Source organism: Drosophila navojoa, chromosome 4, assembly GCF_054131105.1.
Source record: "Drosophila navojoa isolate 15081-1374.11 chromosome 4, UAZ_NAV_1.0, whole genome shotgun sequence".
Classification (NCBI taxonomy): domain Eukaryota; kingdom Metazoa; phylum Arthropoda; class Insecta; order Diptera; family Drosophilidae; genus Drosophila; species Drosophila navojoa.
Genome location: NC_142892.1, coordinates 13,593,083 through 13,619,303, shown reverse-complemented (window position 1 = coordinate 13,619,303; position 26,221 = coordinate 13,593,083). Strand labels below are relative to the sequence as shown.

Sequence of the window (26,221 nt, the reverse complement as noted above, 5' to 3'; positions counted from 1 at the left end):
AATTTTCAGGGGCGTACAGACAGCCAGGCAAAGGCCAAATGCCAACGAAAATTTCTTCAATGCTAGCGTACACATTTTATATCATTCAAAAAGCTTATATTTCAGCAGTGCTCATTTCTTTGGAGAAGATTCAATCAATAAAAATGCACTTTACAATATACTCTGCCACATAAATCCCATCGAGTTAATCCTAATTTTATCAATATGCGTCGCTCTTTTAATTATTGCTAAAGTTATTGCACATGGGGCGTACATGTGCAAAAGTGAAACCCTTGTGACAATTACTTTATTTAAATAAAAATTTATTGCTATGCCGACGTTTTCTCCTTCTTTCATTTCGTTTTGATGTGACAAATGGTTTCAATTCCAATTTCTAATACATTTCAATTAATATTAAACACTTTAGCAACATTTTGCAAGAAGAGCGAAAAGCACATAAAAATAATTGTAAACAAATAATTTTCTATTAACATGAACACAAACATTTTGTTGCCGCTTGCTTGTTGTAAATCGGTACCAGATCGAACTCGTTATCGTTATCCAAGCATGAGACACCAAATATATGTATATGTCTGTCTATGCATAACCAAGAGACGTAAGATATCCCCCTCGCACCAATTGAGATAAAAATCGTGTAGACAAATGGTCAAATATTAATTGCTGCAATTTTTTTTTTCCTCTTTCAGTTATTTGTACTCACGAAAGAGTATTAGTAGTAGGGCTCATAGCCGTGTTTTGCGTAGAACGCTGTCTGATTTACACTGTAATAGGGAGGCGTAGTAAGAAGAGGTAGCGCTTTCGATTAGCCTTTGGGTGCGTGTTCAATTGTTGATGAAGATTCCGCTTCAAAGAAGATGTCTCCAGTATATTCCTTTTGCATGTCCATATTAGTTGTCTTTTCAACACGCAATTATAAACAAGGGAGAGTAGACAAGACGGGCTCGGGTGTGTACGAATAACAAATAAACGAAATCATGTGCTGAGTTGCTGTTATCTATCTGAGATACAGGGAGAATGGGGCATCTACGCCCTATCCATATACATTGTAGGGCATTCGATAGGTATTTAACGTTTCAAATGATATAGATAACGAGTATGTTGATTCAAACTCTTGATGCGTAGGAGATACTCGAGTTTGATGGCGACATTAATCGATTGAAATGGAAAAGTTGTGGGTTCTTCAGAAAAAAAATTAAATGAAATCATGTCTTTATCTTAATAGGTTTCGAGACGACGAATAGACAGATAAATGAACAAAGTGACAGGTGGACAGACGGAACTAGATTGATTTGACTTTTGCCTCTGGTCAATAATATATATACTGTTACAAACGCTTTAACAATAGCCATCTTCTCTGTTCACGCAATTTCAATGGGTATATAGGAAATATTGAATATCTTCTCCCAATATCATATTTTAAATTGTTACCAGCACTAGAAAATAATCTATATACACTATTAAAAAAGTTCTTAAATTGCATTTGTTAATAAACAATCATTTTGGTGCATGGCACAATCCAAAGTTTATAAATGGAAAATATAAAAATTACAAAATGCATTTATTTATTATGAATTGCTTCAAGATATCAATTAAGGCTTCATCCAGGTCTACGTCGAGTGCGCTGCTCTCTACACACTTTCTCTCTCTCACTCACCATCTCTTTCTCTCCCTCTTTTTCTGATCGGTTCGCCATTTGTTGGCCAGTCTCTCTACTGCTCTCTTTTTGGGGCTTTTGCAATACTCTCTCTCTCTCTCTCCCTTGCCTCTTGTCAAAGACTCTGAGGCACTGAGCGAATTGGCGTCGCATCGATCGGCTGCTGGCCATATAAAAGCCCCTAACGATCCGTTGACAAAGTCATTCATTGAAAACATTCGATTCGCCGAGCTACGAGAAATACGAGAACTACGACAAACAAAAATCACACTTTGTGTACTCAACAAGGCAACAAGGATTACGTTCAATTAATACGAAAAGAAAAAACAATAAACAAATACTTTGTGGCTTTCAAATTCTAGTGCTCAGTGCTTTTTTTGTACTTGAAAGAAAGTTGTAAAGCCGTGAATATAATATTAATGAAATATAAAAACAATCGCGGCTTCATTTTGCAAATACAATTCAGAACATTTTTAACATAGTTGTGTGCATAAAAAACAACGGCGCCGTTTTTGAAAGGATTTCAAGCCAAAGGATTACAGAATTTTTCATAGTTGTGAGTAAAAAATAATAATTGAATTTCTATATTTATTATTTTGAATTTAGTAAACAAATTAATTAATTTGTATCAAAGCTTAATTCAGCTGCACATGCAAAGCTAATTAATAAAACAATAGAGCAAAGAGACAAACAGACTGGATAAAACATTTCTGATAGTAATACAAAATTATATAATTGTATTACAAAATGTTAATATAAAATTATATATGTAATACTTGCTCAAAGTAAATAAAATTGTTAAATCTAAATCAATAAATAGATATTTGGGTTCGGGTCTAACAACTTGATTATCTCAGCAGCTTAAATATGATTTATAGAGTTTTTTCAGTTTTAAACTCTCTAAATGCCTAATAGATATATTTTTTGAAACTAGCTCAATTCTGTGAGAGAGGTGTCTATGCATAATCATGATATATTTAACTACAATATATACACACAAATATGTCTATATCTTCAAATACTCTCCTTTTTTTATTTAAATCTGAACTTTTGTTAACGTCGTAAATTGTGAAAAATATGGTAATTGCTGATTTGCTATTCCAATGGGCGTTACCAATAAATCATAGCTTTCTTAACTATCCAAGAAGAGGTATTTATTTTTTAAACTTTCTAGTGAATCGTTTAAATAATTTGCATGCATACGACGGACGAGCACTTCTCACATCAATATACCCTTCTCAATTGGAGCGCAATATATAATATATATAATGCAAAAAAATATATATTTTCTTCGAGTAATTTATTTTTCACAATTTATAATTAGCAGAAACTCTAATTAGTGTAAACTCTTAATAAATTAAAAAATGAAATATGTTAATGCAAATATTTACACTTACAGGTTTTTTTTTTTTGTAATTGGACATATGTGTTTGGAGAGTAACTCATTCTGTCAGACGATATCTACAGAGTTTGTTTTCGCAATACTCGTAAATTATAAACTGTTTATAAGTTTTTTTTTGTGCACATAAAAGCAACAACAAATTTGAAATGTGTCAAATGGAATTGCGTACAGCTCGTGTGCAGCTTGCAGCTTTTCTCTTCAGTACTTTTATTATGAAATCATATATGTATATCTGTTATGATTGTTCTTAATAATGGACACACATCGTGATAGGCGCAGAGCGAAATTCTGTCCCAAGATACGCGCATATTAATTGAGCTTCATTTCACACAGATCGCAAACGGAAGGCGGCGATGCTGAAGAGATGAAAGAGTTTGATTAACACGGTGTGTGTGTGTGTGTGAGAGAGAGAGAGAGAGAGAGAGAGAGAGAGAGAGAGAGAGAGAGTGAGTGTGGGAGAGTGGGTGAGAGAGGGAAGCAGGAGGAGAGGGAGTGGGACAAGGAGAGAGGCTAAAGAAAATGAGAAACGTGATGAAGGACCGATAAATACATATTGAGAGAGCGTTAGTTAGAGTGAGAGAGACAGAGAGAGAGAGATAGAGAGAGAGCGAGAAAGAGAGAGAGAGAGAACTGCTGCTCCGTTTAAAGAATATGTTTCCATCTCGGCTGCCTGCCCGATCTACCCCAATTCTTTGTCTCTTTGGACTTCGTCTGGGAAAGTGTCACTTGCTTGCGCCTGTTTCTTGGGCCCAGTCTCAGTTTCTAGCCAAAACTGGCACGAGCCGATATTTCCGATATAAACCAGTTTAGTTTGCTTAAAGCTCGTTGATTCGCGTGCATATTTCTCACTTGTGCCAATGGGCCAGGAGTTGCCTTTCATATATTGAATATTAATATTTATTTGTATTTTTATGAGCCAATTATTAGAACCAATTCAATTTATGATTAAATATATATAACTGCATGTCATGAAATAAAAGATGTATAAAATTGCTTCATATTACTAAATTACTAATTTAATTTTGATTAATATTATGAAGCTGTAATTTTTATATTTAATTTAAATAATTGTGAATAATAAATATGTGCGACATATAAACGAATTTAAATAATATTAAGTTCAATTGAAAGTGTTCTGTACTATTTTTAAAGAAATGTACTTACAAAGAAAATGTTCAAGAATAAATAAATTTTATTTAATATAATTTATTGATTAAAAATCAATACTAATTACGTCAATATCAAATCAATTTCTACATTCACAAAATACTGTAAACAAAATTTAAACATTCAAGTCTTCAACTGATTTCCATGTCCTCGAAGCATGTTTTACACAGGGCTCATAAAAAGAATATTAATACAGTGAGCACTTGACAGAGGCGGCTTAATCAAATTGTTTGTGTAAGGAAATGACAAATTCAGACTTGAACTGCGTCTCATTGGCTACATGAGTTCTACACACACATATACATACATATATATCGCAGATAAATTTACAGATATAAATACCGAAACTTAATTGATTAACGACGCCTACAGCAACGAAACTTTGTAATTGCCGCCACTGTAAGGCCTTGAACCTATCAAGACTCTATATAAAATAATATACATATGCAATATCTGAGCTATCTTTCCACTCATCTATAACTAAACTTTATGTATGTATTATTTATGAACTCCTTTGCAGTTTGTGGTTGTGAGGGCACTGCATCAAATCCAATCTAGTTAAACACCTTTGAGCACACACTTTGGCAACATGTTTGGCACCATTTTGAAACTGTTGACACTCTGCGCCCTGGCGCATTCTATTAACGCCCACACACTGAAGCAGGATCCGCAGCGGCAGCAGGTGGCCGTCACACCTGAGCAGAAGTATTTGATTGTGCGCGGCGAGTCGTCAGCTACGTCCGAGGAGCATTTGCAGTTCGATGATGCAGCCACGCTGCTGTTGACGGCTTTCAAGACACAGCAGCTGGAGGCTGGCCTCGACTTGGAGGAATGCAGCAAGCCCACGCACAAGGCCACCTTCTCTGCCATTGACTACGTCATACTGCTGTCCATGTTGGTCGTCTCGCTGGGCATTGGCATCTTCTATGGCTTCTTCGAGACGGGCGGCAGCTCCTCGGATGACTTCCTGCTCGGCTCCGGCATGAGCTTGCTGCCCGTGACGCTCAGCCTAACCACGAGCTTCATCACGGCCATTGAGCTGCTGGGCAATCCCTCCGAGATGTACTTCCAGGGCACACAATTTGTGCTGATTGTGATACCCATGCTGCTGGTTATACCCGTGGCTATCAAGGTCTTCTATCCGATTTACTTCAAAATGGAGCTGACCAGCTGCTATGAGTATCTGGGCATACGCTTTGGCAAGGAGATACGCATCCTGGGCGCAGTGCTCTACGTTATACAGGTAAGAGACTCGGAATATATTTACCCAGGATGTGGCTTTACCTCCATTCCCTGTTCCTTGCTCTGCAGATGTGCTTCTACACGGCCGTGGCCGTCCTAGCTCCGGCCATCGCTCTGTCGAAGGCAACTGGCTTGGACACCAAAATCGCAGTTATTCTTATCTATGTGGTCTGCGTCTTTTACTCCTCGATGGGCGGCATCAAGGCGTGCGTCATAGCAGATTCCTTTCAGGTGAGTGCCTGCCTTCGATTTTTCTTTGACGTCTGCTTATATTCTGTACAATCCCTAGGCTGCTGTTCTGGCCGTCTCCTTAGTGCTGATCGTTCTCCTGGGCTCCTTTTATAGTGGCAATCCTGTGCAAGTCTTTCAAACTGCAGCTGAACGCAGTCGCCTGGAGTTCTTCAAGTAAGCGACTGCCTCCTACTACTTAAGAATTCTCTCTGATCTGTGTTCATCTGTCTTGCAGTTTCGATCCCAGTCCCACAACGCGTCACACCGTCTGGTCTGTGGTCATTGGCGGCTTTTTCTACTGGACGTCGCTGTTCTGCACCAATCAAGCGTCTGTGCAGAAGTGCATGTCGCTCAAGTCCTTGAAGCTGGCCAAGATTGCTCTGGGCTTCGCCATCGTTGGATTGGTTTTCGTCTTCCTGCTCAACTTCTACACGGGCCTCATGGTCTTCACCCACTATGCGGACTGCGATCCACTGAGCGTGGGTCGCATCACAGCCTCCGATCAGCTGTTGCCTTACTATGTGATCAACACTTATGATCATGTCTACACCATTGCGGGCATCTTTGTGGCCGGCATCTTTGCGGCCAGCTTGGGGTAGGTCTAGCTGCTATATAAATAAAAGTAACTGTTAATTTACTTGACAATATTTTATACTTGCAGCACTGTTGCCTCCGCTTTGAACTCTCTGTCAGCTGTCACCTGCGAGGATTTGCTGATCAATGGCATGAACATTAAAATTTCGCCCGAGAAGGGCGCTACCTATGCCAAGTGGATGTCCTTGGGCTATGGCGTCGGCTCCTTTGGTCTGGTCTTCATTGTGGAGCACCTGGGCGGTGTGCTCCAGGCCACACTGACGCTGAACGGACTCATTGGCGGCGTTACGCTGGGTCTATTCGTCTTGGGCATTGCCTGCAAGCAGGCGAATACCAAGGGCGCCTTCTATGGCGGCCTGCTCTCACTGGCTCTGGTCATCTTCGTGGGTGTCGTGGCGCAGATAGCCAACGTGGAGACACCAGCGCTGCCTACATCCGTGGAGCATTGCGATTGCCATGTGAATGTGACGGGCATCATTGACGACTTGCTGAGCGAGAGCTTACTGCCCCCCGCGGATCAGGGCTTTACGTAAGTTGCGAGAAATCTGGATAACTTATGAACTATGCGGTGCTAATGAACACTCTGCTTTGTCTAGCTCCTGGCCCATATTTCGCATGAGTTACATGTGGTTCAGCATGGTGGGCTGCCTGCTAACTGTCTTCCTCGGCTGGCTTATATCAGTCATCATTGATGCAGTGCAGCGACGCAGCGTGTTGAGGCTCACAGCCAAGGGCATTGACAATCCCGCCATCAGCGAGGACGTCTTCAAGTGCGACGAGCCCGTGATCTTCACCACTATGAAACCCATTGAGCCGACCAGCGGCGAGGGTCATATTAATTTGGCCATTCGGCTAGACGATGAATACAGCCCGAAATAGATGTCTTTCATATGCAAAATAAGATTCCTGGTGTAAACGTAACCTCCATGTACAAAGCTTTCCTAGTTTGCCTTAACTTAGTCGAATGAGTGATTCTAGTTTGTAAGCTTCCATCTGTGGCTAATCACGGACAGTATTTTACTAATTTTAATATCTTACTTATGTAATGTATGAATTTATTCTAGATAAAGTTTAATATATAACGCAGTTCTTTGCGTTAACAATAAAACTGCTAAATGGTGTATTCATTGGCAGTGGTACATTGATTTCGGATGCCACTGTAAGTACGGTAAGGTCAACACATTAGTGATGACAGAAACCAATTGTTCTATATTCTGTTGCTGCATCTTGTTGTTTTTCCACCATAGCGAAGACACAACCCACCTACTGCTGACGATTAATTGATCGCCAGCTCAGCATTGACACAAACCAATTGCTCTTGCTTCAGTATACTCAGTTTAATTATTACTAATTCGGTGTCTCCCCTCTCTCTTTAACAATCTATCCGTCTCTTTCTTCGACTCTTTTACTATTTCGCTTCCAAATCAAAACATCGCTCAACTAAAATCATTTGTGAATTGTTCAAAGACCTTTATTTTGTGTTGGAATTTAAATTCGAAAAAATATGCACACATTAAGTACAATAATTAATCAATTAATTAATTAGCTTTATAAGTAGGTATAATGATAATTATGCAAAATGTACAATTAAAAATGCTAAACATATATTTACAAAATAGTTTCCCCGGGGCCGCAGGTCCTGGCGATCACGTTACGCTTATTTCCTCATCGCTGTCCGAGTTGGAGTCCTCGTAGTCCTCATAGTAGAGTTTCATGAACTCCGTACTCTGAAAGTGGGCAGCCGAAGTGGGCGTGCCACTGGGCGTCGCCTGCTGCTGCTGTTGCTGCTGCTGTTGTTGTTGTTGCTGTTGCTGCTGCTGGTGATGATGATGCAGTTGCGCAGCTGCTGCTGCGGCTGCCAGCTCCACTTCGCGCATGGCCGTAAAGTGAGGCGAGTGATGGAGCTGCTGCAGTTGCTCGAAGCGGCGCTGTTTGGCCTCCTGGATGCTGCTCTCCAGCTTGAACTTCAGATCAGCGGCCACCAGCTGCTTCTGCATCTCCGCATTGATCTTCGCCTGGAACTCAGCGGCGCTGCCAATGCCCGGCGGCGAAGAGGCCGCCGACGACACGGTGGGCGTTGGGGTGGGCGTGCCCGACTGATCGCCCATCTTGATGCTGGTGAGCAGCGGCGGCGGTGAGCTGATCTGCATGCCATAGCCGCTCGGCCCGGTTGGGTGGTTGCTGATGGACGTCGGCGTCGGTGCACCCTCCACGGGCGAGCTGCTGGTGGCAGATTGCGGTGATTTGGGTGTGACAGCAGCCGACGCACTCGCCCCACCTCCAATCCCTGCCCCTGGCTCATCCTTGGCAGCAGCTGCTGACGCCGCCAAGGGCGGTGGCGTGGCACTGCCGCTGGGCGACAGCAGCGTCGGCGAAAGCGGCGTCAGTGGGCGATCGCATTTGGCATCTGACAAATCCGGATTGGGATTGTTTTTGTTGGGCAGCGTCTGGTCGCGTGAGCCGCCGTTGGCCAGCAGCTCGCGCTCCTTGGAGTTGCGCCACTTCATGCGACGATTTTGAAACCAAATTTTTACCTGCAAATGGAAGTGAAATGGGTAAATTGAATATGTCCAACTACGGATGGATGCCTGTCCGCCACAGCAGTGGAGCTGTCTCGGCCGAAGCTGGGAGCTGAGCACCCTAAAAAGTTTTCATGACCACAGGCGCAGATAAATTCATGGTCAAATTTCAACTTTTCTGGCCAAAAATGTTGCTTGCAAAGTTTCTGTGGTTGCTACCACAGGGTGGTGCCCGGCTGGGGCTGGCGTGTGTGTGGGCGTGGCTAGGGTTAAAAGTTTGAACTGCAATGCCAACAGCAGACGCTGGCATATCCATAATAAATGCAAATGAGAGACATTTGCTAAGCGGCTACAAATTGATTAGAGGCGGCACAGTGGTTGCAGAAGCCAGAGGAAGCAGAGAGTGGACACACAAAGGACATTGAGTGGATCCAGTTCATTTTTGGAATGCTTAGTATGTAAATCATGTAAATAAGAGAACTGTGAACTGACTGAAAGAATAGCTGAATAATGAAGACTGAGCCAGTGGAATTATATAAGAAAAACTAGTTTATGAATTGAACTATTGACTGTTCGCAATCTCATAAAGTTAATTCTTAATTCTTCTCGCATTCTTCGCACTCTTGTCACACTGTGCCCAAAAGTTGGTCCAGCAAAAGTGCTGTAAGCCATTCTATCTCTCTCTCTCTCCCTCTCTGTGAGTGTGTGTTTGTGTGTGAGTGTGTTTATGTATTGCTGCATTTGACAGGGACAGTGAGAGACAAGTAGGACGCAAACACTCAAAGCAAATTGCTGGCACCCTGGCAGCCCTGGCTGCCCGCGACTACCCTGGTCGCTGCCGAAGTTTTGCGACTGTTTTTGAGTTATTATTCAATGGGTGTTTACCTACGTTGTGTTACAGTTACAGTTGCACAGTGACGCTGTCTGGGACACACAGCGGGAGGCACTCGCTCGCTCTCGCTCTCTCAATTGCAAAACCCCAAAGAGCGAAGCAAATTTGCAACAATTTATAGGGCTGTCCACTCACACACACACACACTCACACTCACACACTCACACACACACTGACCATAACACATAATTAGTTTAAATTTCTTGCTCTAGCACAAATTGATGCGTTAAATTGACTTGTAGTCAACGGCATGGAATAAGACCCACACTCAGGACGCAGGGATATAATCGGCAGGCATATAAATAAATAAACAACAGCTACAACAACAACAACAACAACAACAGCAATAATAACGGGAGCACAAACAGCGCTGGAAAGTGCTGACATGTTGAACAAGCGATTAACCGCAGAGATTTTCGCCGAACGCCGTCGTCGCCTTCAGCTTTCAGCTCGCAGCTCGCAGCTCTCAGTTCTCAGCCTTCAGCCTTCGTCAGTCTCGTCCTCGGCCACGTGCCGAGTTTTGGTTGCCTTTGCGTTTTCAATACGGCTGGGAGGTTTGCTGTTTCACTTACTTCCGGTCATTGAATTTTGCAGCGTCTGTCGCAGCACCCAACCCCACAGCCACCCAACCACCACCCACCACGCAGCAATTGAAATAATAAGCTCAGGCGGCGATAAGATTAATGATTATAGCCCAGACCGAAGGCAGAGCCGGAGCCACAGCCAGAGCCATAGACGGAGTCTTCGTCCTGGACCTGCGCTGAGCTCGTCGTCTGTTTTTGATGGAAATTAATTATAAAGCGTGCAATTTAGTATGCGTCTACGGGTGGGCAAAAAATTCGACTGGAAAATGAACCTGAGACTGGACCTCCAACTGCTCCCAGCTCCCTTTGGCGTTCCATTTAAGCCTCGCCTAAGTCCAAGTTTAATGAGCTCGAAATTATGATGTTTGCTTTGGCTTTTAATGGCTTCCATTTAATCTGGCATTTAGCAGGCCAAGGCGTGCATATCTAAAAATAGCGTCGACAAATGTTTGTCTATGCAACCAGTTACTAAATTTAATCCCCTCTTAAATATATATATTACATATATACACCACAGCTCAATGGAGCTCTCACATGAATGCAATTAGCGGCAATTCAGTTATAAATGAGTTTTTAGCATGTTTACATATATTGCGCTTGTTATGGCTAGCATATTTATTATTAATGTATTACAACAATTTTGTTTGTTTGTTTTTATGGCCATTTTAACAAATCATTTATGCATATTATTTGGGGCTTAAATTTTCAGGGGCATTAGTTATAGATTTGTGACAGTTGGCGGCATGCTATTGGTTGGATTATTTTAGTAGTTGAGTGGATATACGAACTATATATGTATGTGTCTATATAAAGGAAAGTAGGTAGAGTAGACCCTATGCTTACTCTGACTGCTGAGAGCATATTCCAGCAGCATAGCCCCGCTGAGAGTTTTTAAAGAGTTGTCAGTGGGTTAGAGTATAGCTATTGGCTTCATAAGCTGTGATAGCGGCAAGAGTGAGACAGAGATAGCTATTACTGAAGTGGCTACTTGAGCTATTCGTTGTGGTTGTGTGCTTAGAGAGGTGACTATATATAACATAGTCTTTGTGAGATCAGCATTTGATGTTGGGTTGAATGAATATCGATCTCCCTATGCTCGATCTGCCTATGCACTCTTCTCATATACAAGCTTATTCTGCTTAAGGCGCGCTTACTTAATGAATAAAGGCATTGTTAAATTGGAACTCAAGGTGGTCGGACGTTGCTTTCATATAGCATATATTGCTCCCTATATCAGAGTAAGGCAGCAGCAAATTTGATGTAATTGCTTTACATATTGCTTTAAACATATATTATATAAATATGTATGTATAATGCTTAAATAAAAATCATTTCTGCATAATTGTGAGCTAGCAATAACTTAACATATGAGCTAAGAACTTAGTTAGTTGCTCTGCAGAGAAAAGAATATAAAAAAAATGTATTTTTATATTACATAAAATAATATAATATAATAATATATATAATAATATGTATACAAAACTCACACCTATTATTCATCTCCTTTCTGAATACCACAAAAAAAAAAGAAACTTCTCTAGTTGTAGTAGTCACTGACAGTTACTAACATCAAAAGCCATTCGCATGCTTATCTTCCCAGCTCTATCGGCAGTGCTGCAGACAGCTCTAAAGACCTTCAGCTATTAGCTACTGTATGCACTCCAATCAAGCGTTTAAATGACTCTCATCTGCTCTCGTGCCATCCCCTATCACTATTCTGCTCACTGCTCCGGCAGTAAGCAGTCGACACATTATCCTGTAACAGTTTCAGCCCCAATTGGTAAGTGAGTAACAGATTTTTCTGACACGCAGCCCGCCTAGCATTTGTTTGAAGTTTTTATAAAGCAAGCGGCGCGGCGAGCGTGTGGAAAGGGCACGACGGCTGAGGGGGGAGAGCTGTTACGCTCAGTCCGTTTAGCTACAAATTGTTTTGGCCGCCCTTTTTGCCGAAAATTGACTTTGGCAATGAGCACAAGCTGTTGTTTGTGTGGCTGACTTGGCTGGGAGTCTGAGTCTGAGACGGAGCCGGAGTCTGAGATTCGGACAGGGACAGAGATTGGGTGTGGGTGCGGCAACATATGTTAACTAATGAGGCCATTCCTAGCTGTGGGGTTGCTTTGTCAAGGCTCGGCTCGACTCGACTCGACTCGGGCTGTCATTCGATACGCTGCGTAATAGCGTATTAAATAGTCTGCTACTATTTGCCAAAGTCATTTCAAGTCATTTCGTCTACGTTTTGGGTTACCATGGCCCGCACTCGAACGCAGTCCACTCTGCCTGGCTGTGGTTATTGTTTTAGGGCCCTCGCTCGCCCCCTCTGCCGCTTTGTCCCTCTGGCATTTATTTAGCAATTTGTCATAAATTTATTTTGTAACCAAAGCTGCAAATGATGGTTTTTAATGTTTCTCAATCGTTTTTGCAAGTCAAGGGAAATGAAATTCGAGTTACAAACACACTTGAGTAAAGCTCAACTGCTTTTTGATAGTCGTAAATGTGGCTAAATGTTGCAAGGATATCGTAAAGCGACTTGCTCTTTAATAAAATATTTAAGCCATGCGTAAGTTAGATATACCTTGGCATTAATCTAAATCATCCACAGAACTTTTGTAAATTTGTCCTTGATCAAGACAAAGCCAAGAAGGCTCTTAAAAATCAAGTTAAGCCGACAAAAAAGAGCAAGGCTTGGCTCTCCTTTTATATACACATACACATATATAGATTCTTGATAGCATTAACCCTCGTGTATACACAGATTATTTATATAATACAAATTGATTTAAAGCGTTCGCGGTTTGGGTAAATAATAAAAATGACAAACAAATGAAAATCCAAAAAATGATTTCCCATTTTCAATGGGTTCAGGGTATAAAAAGAAGAGGAAAGGAACTGTCTGCCAAAACTCTCACACACACACGCACACCCTCGTCGGCGCAGACAACCGAAATAAAGATAAAAATATTTATAACGTGAAAATGCCAAAGAGTACCGAATGCTGAAGCACGCAGAGTTTTCACAGTTGATTGCGAGCCTTGCCGCTTGCCGCTGTCTGTAAATCTGTTTTATTTATTTTTTCGCTTTGGCTCTGGCTTTGGTTTGGCTTTAGCTGCCTTCCATTTGGCGGGCGTTCCCCCATTTTTTCGACAAATCAAAAACAGACGAATTTGTTTTGGACATGACACTTAAAAAGTTGCTGCCGGCTGACACGTGTGTGTGTGTGTGTGTATTGTGCGGGGGTTGCTAAAGGGCCAACTCGTTTAGCGCGTTCCTCTGATATCAGCGCGAATCCTTGAGCTTTGCTTTGTGCATTGATTTAAAAATGCAAATCAGTTTATAGAAATTCTTGGCCTCAAGATATTTTCATTTCCGTTCACTGCGTTTGGCAGGGCGCGGCTGTTGTTGTTGTTGTTGCTGCCGGCTCTTGGTGGTTTGAAGTGTCATTAATGGCAATTAAATTTATAGCTGGCGGATTATGAGGCTGGTAACTGTCACTGCCAGGCAGCAGACGAATGCTGAATGCTGAATGCTAAAGGGAGCGAGCTCTTGCACCATGGGAAATACACCCACTCCATTCCCCACGAGCTCAATATAAACACAATCAGAGCATTGCACGTGAGCTGCATACAGGAATACAGGAATCATCAAACGCACATAAATCGCGTGGTTAGCTGCGCGCGTTAATAAACGCGCACGCGTTTTTTTCTCTTTCGTTTTTTGTGCAAACGATTTTCAAGTGCGTTTGTTAAAATCGCAATAAACGTTGCAATGAACAACACTCGAAATGATGAATCACCTGCGCGGTTGGCATCAATGCAACCGTTTGTCAACCGCAAGGCGCGCGGGCTGCAGCTAGGCGCACTGCACTGCCCATATATTTATGGCCGTTGGTGTGATACAAGGGGACAGCGTGCAGCAAATGAACAGCAATGGCAACGCCAATTGAACAACAAAAAGTGCAGCACGAGCAAGGACATTGCGAAGCTCTTAAATCATATTGCATACAGCTAGGCGCCAGGACACGCGCTGCAATGCAATACTCACACACACACACATCTATACATATCAACACACACACACCACTTCTCGTTCTCCGAGTGTCACTTGAGTGTGAATATCCGCACTCGTTCATCACCCACAGCCCACAGCCCACACCTATACCTATACACACACTCGACCACAAGCGCTGCGCTGCGACCCCCGCTTGGCTGTTAATGGAGCCGGTGTCGCCATCGCCGCCGGCTGGACAACACTTTGTCCTTTGTCCAGTCGCCCAGTCGAGAGTGCGAGAGATGGAGCAGAAACCTCGGACCCTGGTCTGGACCAACTGCTGCGATTTGACTGAGAGTTTTTCTGACATTTTTGCACATTTTTTAAACGTCTCTGCTTTGGCTCTTTCGGCTTTGTTTTTGACGCCATCCCGTCGACATTTTCATTTTCCCATTTGACAAAGTGCAATTGATGAATGCTTTGCTTCCATCACTACAAAAGAAAATGGCAAAAATAAAAAACTGCTGCTTTGAACATTTTCGTACTTCAAAGATTAATAGCTGAGCTCTGGCCAATAATCATAAAATAATTGTAAGTCCGAGCGTTCTACACACACGAAAGACCACAATAGAAGATTTAGAGAAAAGCAAAACTTTGACGTTGCCTGAATGAAAATTCACAATATTTTCTTGAAGGGAAAATAACGGCAGCTTAGCTAAATTCGGGAGTTGACTTTAGTTTTAGTCCTTGACTTTAAGTTCAACTATGGCGGCGCTGAAAAAATCTAGCTATTATTTAGAGGACTGAAATTCATAAAAAAGGTAAACAAAAATCATCTGCCTAAGAAAAGCTAACAACTTTTAGAGAGCTAAGAGAAAACCTGCGGGCAATTTGTGATGATGATCAAGTCAAGATGAATTTATTCTATATATTGATCACATACTCATAAATATAAAAAATGTTCCATACATAATTTTATTCTTTTGAATAGATTACATTCGAGCTGCGCTTTCAATAAAACTTATATTTCTGAAAAAAAAAAACTAGAAATACTACAAAGCTTCTAGCAAATACTTAATTAAAACAAACATTGACTATCCATTGCCTAGATCAACAACTTTTACAGTAAACAGCTCTACCTCTAAGGCTGGCCACATGATATTTCTAACTACTTCCACTATGCCGTAATAAATACCCGTTTATTAATCAAATGCTGTTCGACTTACGCTAGTTAGATAATTCAATACGTCAACTATCTAATTAGTCGGTTAACCTTACAAAGCAGAGCTGAGGGCAGCGGCAACAGCGCTGGCCATGCATATGTGCACACCTTTGCATGCTGTCGTCATCTGGCGGGCATTATACGATCATTAGGCTGGATCTGTGTTTATTTGATGATCGATCGGCGGCAGGCAGCGGCCTGTAAGAAAGGGGCGTAACCATGCATGCTGATGATGAATTCATGCCCCGCTCTCGCTGACAAATGCAACTGGACACGCTTATTGCGTAATTATGAAATTTTTATGAATCATATGCAGTTCGGCAGCCAACAAAAAAGAGCTGCACTAATTTGGTGTGAGATTGTCAGCATCATCATCAGCAACGTCTGCTGCTCATTTACCCCCCTCCTGCTGCTCCTCTACATGCACCACCGTCCGATGACAACTCACAGTTGGCCCATTGATTGAGTTGTGATCGATTACATTTTGACAAGGCCAAATTGGACACGCCAAATTTTGCAGTAGCAGCAGGAGCAGCAGCAGGAGTAGCAGCAGCAGCGATGTGAAAAATTCACTGGCGAAAATGTGTCCCAATTGTATTTTCTCTCATACGTTTTTTAAATTGTTCAGAAAGACGGAAGCGTTACGCATGAAATCATTTCGAAATCAATGTGGCATAGCATGTACATATGTATACATACATGTTCATATGCATATATATATACATATATAATCAGCCCATCTCATAGGTAATTGAATTACAAGGATTGCGAGTTTGATATTCAATCTTTCTTTGCAGTCTTTTGCTTTCAATCTGAAACTCCAATCCTTAAAAGAGCTAAACTTAGTACATCAAATTAACATATTGCACAATAACTATTACTACAAGGATTCGCAAACAATAATAAAAACAAGTCAAGCTCAATCGACTTATTAACCTTATCTTTATCAACTTATTCCTGCTCTTACTTTTCTTGCCTTGCACTTTCAACCATTTTTCTTTTCGTTATAAAGGAACACACAAAAAATGTAATTTAATTATGCCGCGTTGGCGCAATCAATAAAAGACAGCCCCCCATCTCGTGCCGCATGCCAACCCCCGCCCCTTGGCCAGGCAAGCTGAAATGAATTTCTTATGGCTCGTTATAATTTCATTATATGTATTTCGATAGCAGACGACCTCTCGCTCTCTCAATATATACACACACACACACAGACATATACACGCTCACGGCTAAGATGAGCGACTGCGCATTTAAAGGAAGCACGCCCCCGCCCCTAGGCAACTAACCCCCCCTCGAGCAACGACGACGACGACGACGACGACCTGTTATACGTTGGCTTGGCTTCCATTTTGCGCTGCGCAGCCATTGCTGAGAGCTTTTCGCAGTTTTTAAGGGCGGAGTTTTATTTAGCCCAGCTTTATGGCTTTTATTTTATGTGCCTTTGCTTTACATATTATTATTACTGTTGTTGTTGCTGTAAGGCTGATTTGAAAAGTTTTTGGGGGTAAATTGTTTATGCGTGGTTAAAAATCATTTTCATAATAGCATAATATTACGTTTATTATGAGCTCGTCTGCGAGCAGTTTATTGATTTCCATTTTCGGCATTTGTTTATGCTAAATTGGCAGAGCATCAAATTTTATAGTAGCAGAAAAGAGGTTTTCTTTAAGTGCAGGTAGGGTCTTTCAATGGAAAGTGGAGATATGGGCAAAAGTATTTCTGATAGATGCTATTTAAGAGTTAAGTTAGACCAGAGAAATATTCTAATTGCAATAATCGTGAAATAGAATAGATTGCAGCAAGGGAGAACTTCTAAAAGATATTAATAATATAAAAAAAATAGTTCATTCATATTTCAATTGAAATAAATAGCTATAGCATCAAATTTAATTGAAAAGAAGAAACCTAGTCAAGGAAGAATTCTATAAGAAGTAATATTTTTATAGCCATATTTGAAGCTAAACTTTTTGAAGCTAAACCTTTCATAGAGCTTATCGATATTTATAATATAGAAAGTAGTAGCTCACCTGAGAGTCCTTTAGGCCCAGTCTCTCGGCCAGTTTCTTACGATCTGGCTTGCTGATATATTTCTGCTGCTGAAAGCGTTTCTCCAGGCCCTTGCGCTGTGAGTCTGTATGGGAAAAGAGCAACAGTTAGGCCCGCAAAACCACAAGGCAAACAAAGCAGCACAGAATGGGGAGAGAGGGCTCCCACTACGAACCTGAGAAGACGGCACGCCGCATCATGCCACGGCGAGGCTTGCCACGTGTCGAATGCGCCCAGGGGAAGCCTTGACCCGGCGGCAGGGGAAACACTTGGGCACCAACTGCAATTAAACATATTGGGGAAACGCATTAGACACATGTATGTATGAGTGTTTGTGTGTGTGTGTGTGTGTGTGTGTGTGGTGGGGGATGGGTGCCTGGCCAGTGGGCACTTGTTAATGAGCGCCATGGGGTGCCCAATTGTTGTTAGGCAGAGTAATTACGAGGCATTAGATTGTGGCACCACCGCCACCACTGCCACCAATCGCACTTACCACTCATGTAGGGATTGCGACAGTGCGCCAGCAGCGAATGCAAATGCGGATGGTTCAGGGTGTGGGGCAGAAAGGGAGTTGGCCGACTGGGCATGGGCTTCGCAATCACCGGATGCATGGCTGTTGGCGGGGCTGTCGGATGTGCTGCGCCCCCTGCTCCGCCGCCGCCTCCTGCTGTCTGTCCAGTCAACTGTTGTTGCTGTTGTAGCTTTTCTTGCGTTAATCTTCGATTGTTGTTGTCCTCGTCGATTTCATGCGGTCGACCATCGAGAACAGCATTGTTGCTGCTGCTGTTGTTGTTGTTGTTGTTGTTGGAATTGCTGTTGCTGCTACTGTGATTGTTGTCGCTATCACTAATTGTGCTGCCAGGTGACGACGAGGATGCTGCCGTCGTTGCTGTGGTTTGCGGTTGACAACTATTGCCGTGGTTGTGCTGCTGTTGCTGATGCTGATGCTGCTGATGCTGTTGATGCTGATGCGTTAGAAATGCGGGATGCGGAAAGTGTGCATGGGCATGATGATGCAGTGGGTGCGACAGGCCCAATGGCGCCTGCCCCACCAATGCCTGATGGTGTTGCTGATGGTGATGTGGCGCCAGCGACTGTTGCTGCTGCTGCTGCTGGTGTTGCTGTTGCTGTTGGTGCTGCTGCTGTTGCTGCTGTGCGTGATGATGGTGCTGCTGATACTGATGTGTGTGATGTTGCATAAAGTTCTGTTGTAGATAAGGCCATATATGCTGCGGTTGCATGAACTCTGCAAGGAAAGAGATAGATAGAGAGAGGGAGAAGTGTTTAAATAAATTGAATTGTATGTGTTAATTAAATTTATAGATTTTCCCTTTGAGCAATATATAAGAGAATAGTAATCTGGACTAGATGTTGAATGTTATATGAAATTGAATATAGGAGTTTAAGCTAAGTTTGTTGAGCTGAGTGGCTTTAAAGTGAACTTCATTACTCTATCATATCGCGAGCTTAAGCTAAACTTATGTTACCTCATGTATTACTCAAAACTTAGAGGAGATTCATCGTACATAGGTTAGAAAATACTGACTGAAATATACAATAATATCTCTCACAAAATTAAGCCTTGTAATTATCATATTAAAACTAGTATCAAAAGCCACGTACAACAATAACTATATCAATATAAGTATACGTATATATGTATTTATATAAACAATATAAGTATGTTACCCCGCAGCTTCCATCATTCGCCTTAAGGATCTGATAAAATGAATGGCACTTCCAAGTGTCTGCTCTTAAGCCTATCAACGCGCACTTTCAGAAGCAAATACCCACAATCATATAAAACCCACACACACACACATACACGCTCCCACATTATCAGCCCCCAAATATCTTGTCAAGAAATCAACCCTTTAGCATGTGTGTGCCTGTGTGTCTCTGTGTGTGTGTGTGTGAATGTCTTGGCTCTGACTGCACAGCAGATGCTGCTTTGAAGTGTCAAACTGGCATAATTAAACAGCTCGCAGCTCGCAGCATCCAATTTCGTTGGATCTCCTCCTCCACACCTCCACCTCCCACACACACACAACCACTCACCCAGCTGACAACACATTCAAAAACTTTAAACACACGCACACACAGCCAGCAGACACACACCTTGAGTGCAGACACCGCCAACGCCTCCATTGTGCGATTGGAGTTCATGTGGAAGGCAAACAAAAGTTTTGCGCGTTTGATGCTGGAGCTGTTGGCGCGATGGGGCCTGGGGAAAGATTTTGGCGTTTTGTGGCCGCATTTCAATTTCTAATTAAATTAAGCAGCAGACGCCACTCACAAATACACACACACAGACACGCACACACACACAGTGCTTGGCGCTGCAGGATATGATTTTAATTCGATTAGAGCGACTGAAACAATTAACGTATTAACGCCTCTTTAGTTTGCTTTGTATGTGTGTGTGTGTGTGTATGTGTTTGTTTGATATGCTATAGTTGTGGCTAAAGTTTTTAGTGTGCACCATTTGTCTGCATTTATCTGTGTGTGCGTTGGCCACATGTGTGCCTAATGAGCGCACAAATTAAGTTATAATTGTTCGCATTGTTTGTTTCGGCTCTTCCCGCGGCTTATCCTAGCGCTTTTTGCATCTGTAGTCGCGGCGAATGCCAAAAATTGTCGCTAGCAAAAAAGTTTTGGCCAATTGGTTTAATACGCGGAAAAAGTTAATTTGTGGCGATGCCAAAAAATAATTACCATGTTATGGTATTTCTTCTGACTGATGAAGATCGAAAAGGCTTTTTGACGGGCAAATAATTTAAAGGATTTTAGGCATAAATAGCTACAATTATTTATACCTCTTTAAGGTAAAAGGGAAAGGTAAAGGCTAATTCTAGAGCACAGCTCATATATAATCCAAGTAGAGCATTCCATATTAAACAATTTTTCTATCAATGCAGAATATTTATATCTGGTTTTCAATAGTTTCAAAGTGTTGAGAAACCAGTTTAGATTGGTTATATACAGTAGAAAACATAAATGAAATGTTAAGTAGATTTTGGCATTAAAAAAGCTCTAACATGCTTATAATTGCATTAGTAATTAAACGTATTTGAATGTATGGAGTATTATATATTAGTTTTAGATTTTCCTTTATTGAACCCATAGAAAATGGGAAATCTGTTTATAATGCTTTTGCGGTTTCTTTTAATTTTTAATATATTTTTTATTATTTGCAATATGTTTTATATTTCAAAAAATGAACTCTAATATTCTTTTATATTCTGGCATTCAAAATGTAAAAAATAGCAAACTAAAAAGGAGTAATAAATGAGAGAAATATTAAAGTAAATGATAATAAGGACAGTTGATAAAGCTATGCAAAGATAATCTAGCTAAAAACTAAGAGACATTGATGCTGAGGACCTGCTTAGGGTGTCAATGAATTCTTGTCAATGCTAATAAATTTTATATGAATATTTACATGCCATTAAATACGCAATCCAATCAATATCGATAAATATTCATCGCGGCATTTGCATATATAAATTATGAAATCATAATGATCTTGATTATGATTCATTGACTCAAAATAAAAAGCAAGTATTCTTCAAACTAGTTCACCTTCTTTTGCTAAATTAATTTAGTGCCTAGCCATAAAGATCATTATTAATAATCAAAAACTATTTATAATACTAATCACTGTACTTTCCGATCCTTTGCAACAATCTCTGGTTATTACCACAAACATACATAATTTGGCAACCTTAGCCACGCTTTTGCCATAAAATGCACGCAAAAATCGTGCAGAAAATCGTTGCTCAATAGAAATCGCATAAAAAACGGTGATAAAAGACAATAAAAAAGAGAGGAATCAGCCCACTCATTAATAATGGAAGACACATTAAGTCCCACAAGCCTAAACGGTTCAGTTGCAGTCAAAGAATTCGCCAGCTCAGTGCTAATAAAAAATAGACTGGATGAAATGTGACGCAGTTACAGTGACTGATACACAATTAGACACGCCTACTTTTTGTTTGAGGCGAGATACAAAGAGCAAAGGACCCAGGTCGAACCCTCGCACAGCTGAGCAGCACGCGCAGCCGCAAAAGGAACTCGGAAATCGGGAATCGGAAATGAGAACACGGAATTCGGAGCTCGGAACTGGTTTATGCGCATTTGGTTCTGGTGGCGGCAACGGATGGATTTAGCGACGGCTCAGATACAATAATTTAAACATGATTAGGCCTGGTTGTGTTTTTACAGCCGTGCAAAGCAGAGCAGAGCGGAGCCGGGCAGCGCTGCCTCAAGGGCTTAAGGTGCACAATAAACTAACTGCATACAAAATAGATGATAAAAAAAAACCCCTTCGATGGGAGGTTCCTCCTCCTTTTGTTTGGCTCACAAAATTGTTATTCTTTGGGATTTTCATATCGCAATTGTATTTGAATTTCTGTTATTGTTTGGCATTAGGCACGGCAAATTAATTGCCAAGCCGCGTTTATTGCCCGCCGGTCGGCTGGGATGTTGGCCTTACCGTTCCTCACGCGCACTCCTTCGCGTGTGTCGCCCAGGATGGCGGATACGCTGAACTTCAGTATGGGCTTGCTGTTGTTATCCTTGAGGATGGTGGTGGTGCCGCTGCTGGTACTGTTCGAGGTCTCCTTGGGCTCCACTTTGGGCAATTTGATTGCCTCTCGCTCCAGCTCGTCGTCCAGCTCCTCTTCGTCCAGCTGTGGCGCCTCGACGCTATCGATGTCCGCCACAATCTCGTCCTCATCCTCGTCCTCCTCATCCTCGTCCATGTCCATTTCCTCGATGCTGTCCACACTCTCCGCACGATTCTCACGGCACTTATCACATTTGTAGCCGCGCTTGCCACAATTGCACGTCTTGCACAGCAGCTCGGCGGAGTTGCGCTCCTCCGGCGCCGGCTCGTTCGGACCGCGGCTCAGCAGCATCTCGCTGAGGCTCGACTTTAGCTGGCTCTCACTGTAGCTCTGGGCGCGCTGTGCATGCAGTAGGCTGTCGACGAGGAACGCCGTCGACATCACGTGCCGTCTCAACTACTTGCAATCGACTAGTGTCTCTATATGTATGGCCACTGCTGTGTGCGCGCCGCGTAACCGTCGAGTGTTCGATTCGTACTGAAAAGACAGCATCCAACAGGGATTGCTGTTGCTGCTGTTGCTGCTGCTGCCTCTGCTCCTGCCCGAGCGTCGCAGCAGCGCCCCAATTTTTAGGGGTTGCTCTACGGTGGTTGGTCTGTTTCTCCTGCCCAGTCGCTGCTCGTTTATGTGGCACGTGACGGCCTCCTTATGTATGTATATGTGTGAGTGCGCGCGCGTCTGTGTGTGTGTGTGTACATGCCCATATCCACTCTTGGCTCTCTTTGTATGTGCTTTTGAGTCCTGTTCCCGGTATTGTTGTTCGCTTTTTATTTGATTTTATTTGTGTGAAAACAATAAAAATTTAATTTTCTTGTTTTGTTGCCTGCCTTGAACTGCTCTGTGTGTGTGTGTGCGTGTGTGTGTGTGTGTGCGTGTTTGGTTTCTTTTTGTTGCTTTCTATTATTTATTTTGTATGTTTTGCCACCATTTTGTTGACGCTCTCTTGCTCTCTCTCTCTCTCTCTCTCGTGCTTTCTCTCTCTGTCTCTGTCGCACAGTTGATCTTTTGCTTCGAGCACAGTGTGATTTGTGCACAGTGGATTTGAAGAGAGTTTTTTATCTCTAGGTAGAATTGAATTTAAAAACGAGTTTGTTTCTTTATAAATTATGAATTTTATTCTATATTAAAAATATTTAAAAACTAATATTAATATATTATATTGATTGGTAAATTAATGTAAATTTAAATTTTTGCTGTGCAAAAAGTATTTTCAAAATAAATCAGTCAAAAATAATTCCTAAAAATAAATAAAACAATTTTTAAAAGTAGTATAAATTTATATTAAATATTTAATGTAAAATAATACTTAAAAATATGAATTTTTTTTTTATAAATAATATAAAAATAAAAAACAAATTATATATGTATATATTTTAATTGCATTTCTCTCAATATAAGAGTAGTTCCTCAATTCAATAAATACTACATATTTCTAGAAAAGTAAATCCATATGGAATACCCATGAAAAGTTTCACCAATTCAATATTTGTTTGGGAACTAAGTTTTCTAATTTTAGTTTTAGTTGTAGCTCATAAGGCAAATTACTTTCTTGGTCTGCCAACTAAATTATTTATATAATTTTCAGCAATCGCCAGTTGAATGGGCCAAAAGAAATGGATCCGCTGTTGCTCAGTGTCCAATGTCCGCTGTCCAATGTCCACACGCAATTTGGTGCAGCAGCGACAGCGTTTGGCGAACAGGCGTCAGGAGTCAGTAGATTAACTTTTATTATGACCGCAAATTAGTTGTCCTCGGCGCGTTGATGACGACAATCGACAATGATGACTTATTTACTAGACAGTCAGCAACAACAGCAGCAGCAACAGCAGCAGCAGCAGTAGCAACAACAACAATAATAATCGAGACAGCATTGCAGCACTTTTGGCCAAGTACATAGAGAGTTGGCCAAGGATAACAGAGCTCTGCTTGGTTTACATAAGCTTAGCAACTGGCGCTGCTTGTCCTTTTGACTTTTATGTGTGCGCTGCTGCTCTATTGTACAATACATGCATAAGACTAGCTCACACACACACACACACACGCACGTACACAGAGAGACATGGAGAAAAGCAACCCTTGTTGTGGCTACGCTGAGCAGCAAACGAAAAGTGCAAGTGCTCGTCCTTGTGCCCCTATTGCGATTGCTATGTGGGCGTGGCCTCACTCGAATTGGAAACTCATCATCAGACAGTGCGGAGCACTCTCAGCGCCAACAATAAGAATAAGGATAACAAAGCCAGCGAGCATAAGTATATGTGAGAGCTAAACATATACATACATATATACACATATATTCATATACATATGTGTGTGTGTGTGTGTGTGTGTGTGTGTGTTATACTGGCATTGTTTTGGCAGCCTTTTTGCGCTGCCATTTGTGGGTTTTTGCTTTGAAAAGGATTACTCCGCATCCTGCCACTGCCACTGCCACTGCCACTGGCAGCGAGTACATAAAACATGCTCATATAAGCGTATAAATATGTGATAATAATGATTAAAAGTTCTCATCATGCCAAGCCATCATCATTTATGCAAAGGATTTCCACCATGTGCCCTGTGTGTGCCTGTGTGTGTCTGTGTATCTCTTTCTTTCTCTCTCTCTCTCTCTCTCTCTCTCTGTCTTGCTCTCCTCTTCTCCGTCTCTTTCTTTCGGTTTGTGTGTCCCAACATTTTTATTTGGCACCGCAGCTATGCGACGGCTTCTGCTCCACTATGTGGGTGGCTTTGAGATTGCGCTTAAGCAGATGATTTCAATTTTCCACAATTTGGTGCTTTGCCAATTGTTGTGCCTGTTTATGTGTGTGTCTCTGTGTGTATGTGTGTGAATCTCTTTGTTGCCTGCCTTAATATGAGGACAATTATTTGATAAGTGGGCTGAATGTGCAGCAGCTCCCGCTTGACATGTGTCTGTGTGGGCGGGGGAGGAAAGGGTTTTCGCTATTCAGACTCTGTGTGGCTCTGGCGTCCCTCAGCCCACAGCCCACAATTCGGGTGTCAAAGGCAAAGTTTTAATTGTTTTTATTTATATTTGTTTGCGGCGCCTATTTGGGGGCTCTCTGTGTTTCTGGCTGCCAAAGCGTTTGCTGAATTGGAAATATGTAAATCATTTGAGCTTTGTGCTCCACTTAAATAAGTTTTATCAAGTCTTTTGCCTGGGGCATTTGTTGAGTCTGTGCAGCGGAGCTATTGTTGCCTTTTTAGGCAGCAGGCATTTATTCTTTGCCTAGCTGAACTCTATATAAACAAAGCAAAGTCAAAGTTGATTTGAATTTTAAAATATTTCATTTCAATTTTCTTTAGTTTATATATTTTTACTTAAAGTATTTTGTATTGGCATGAAAGGTAACAAACGTTTAAGTGGAATCTCTATCAAGGTAAACTGCGCTGGGATGCCTCGTCTCTCACAGCGACTGAAAGACTTTGTCAACTCGAGAATTTATCAAGGGGCGGTGGGGGGCAGATGACAGCCACCACAGCTAGAGGCCAGCAGGCAATGAGACTGTTTGCGGAAAATGCCAATGGAATGGCTGTGACAGGCGCATCATTATATGGATATCATTATATCGTGTACTCGTATCTCTTGTGTATCGGCGTGGCAAGGACTACAATGGATGCCGATTGCACGCGGAGCTAAAAAGAAGGTTAAATGTGACAAGATGCTGCACACGGGTGTAGCAGACAAGCCTGGAGCACATACACACATACAAACATATATGTTTCGAATGGGGGCGTGCATGGGCAATATAATAAAGAGCAAACATTTATACACGACACTCGATGGGAGACCATTTATATATATATATATATATATAGATATATATAGATGTGTGTGTGTGTGTGGGAGTAACAACTCGAGCTGGAGAATGAGGACAACCGCCGCGAAGTCAACTGTCGATATCAGCTGCTACAGTCGAATCATCCATTGCCCCAGCTCCCTTTGATTGCCCATGAAATGAATGCGAGCTCTGTTTGCTATCGATTTTCAGCATAACGTTTATTATTTTTATTATATGACAAATACGCAGGGTGGCTGGCAAATTATGGGCTTTTCAT

The 26,221-nt window shown here is 41.8% G+C and overlaps 3 protein-coding genes across 3 annotated transcripts; 2 read left to right on the top strand and 1 right to left on the bottom strand.

Moving 5' to 3' along the window:
- Positions 1-1,946: 1,946 nt before the first annotated feature.
- On the top strand, positions 1,947-7,398 carry LOC108652501 (sodium-coupled monocarboxylate transporter 1). Its single transcript, XM_018102700.3, has 7 exons — positions 1,947-2,210; positions 4,744-5,466; positions 5,535-5,696; positions 5,755-5,870; positions 5,932-6,291; positions 6,358-6,819; positions 6,887-7,398. Exons 2-7 carry the CDS (start codon positions 4,813-4,815, stop codon positions 7,167-7,169), a joined length of 2,037 nt encoding a protein of 678 aa, XP_017958189.1. The 5' UTR covers positions 1,947-2,210; positions 4,744-4,812; the 3' UTR covers positions 7,170-7,398.
- LOC149091423 (uncharacterized) lies at positions 2,074-2,136 on the top strand. The gene has a single exon (XM_089259530.1). It carries the CDS (start codon positions 2,074-2,076, stop codon positions 2,134-2,136), a length of 63 nt encoding a protein of 20 aa, XP_089115656.1.
- Positions 7,399-7,739: 341 nt separating the features above from the next.
- On the bottom strand, positions 7,740-23,002 carry Dbx (homeobox protein Dbx). Its single transcript, XM_018102818.3, has 5 exons — positions 22,036-23,002; positions 18,034-18,786; positions 17,716-17,820; positions 17,522-17,625; positions 7,740-8,824 (listed from the first exon to the last, which is right to left on the bottom strand). Exons 1-5 carry the CDS (start codon positions 22,547-22,549, stop codon positions 7,937-7,939), a joined length of 2,364 nt encoding a protein of 787 aa, XP_017958307.1. The 5' UTR covers positions 22,550-23,002; the 3' UTR covers positions 7,740-7,936.
- Between the last annotated feature and the right edge of the window lie 3,219 nt (positions 23,003-26,221).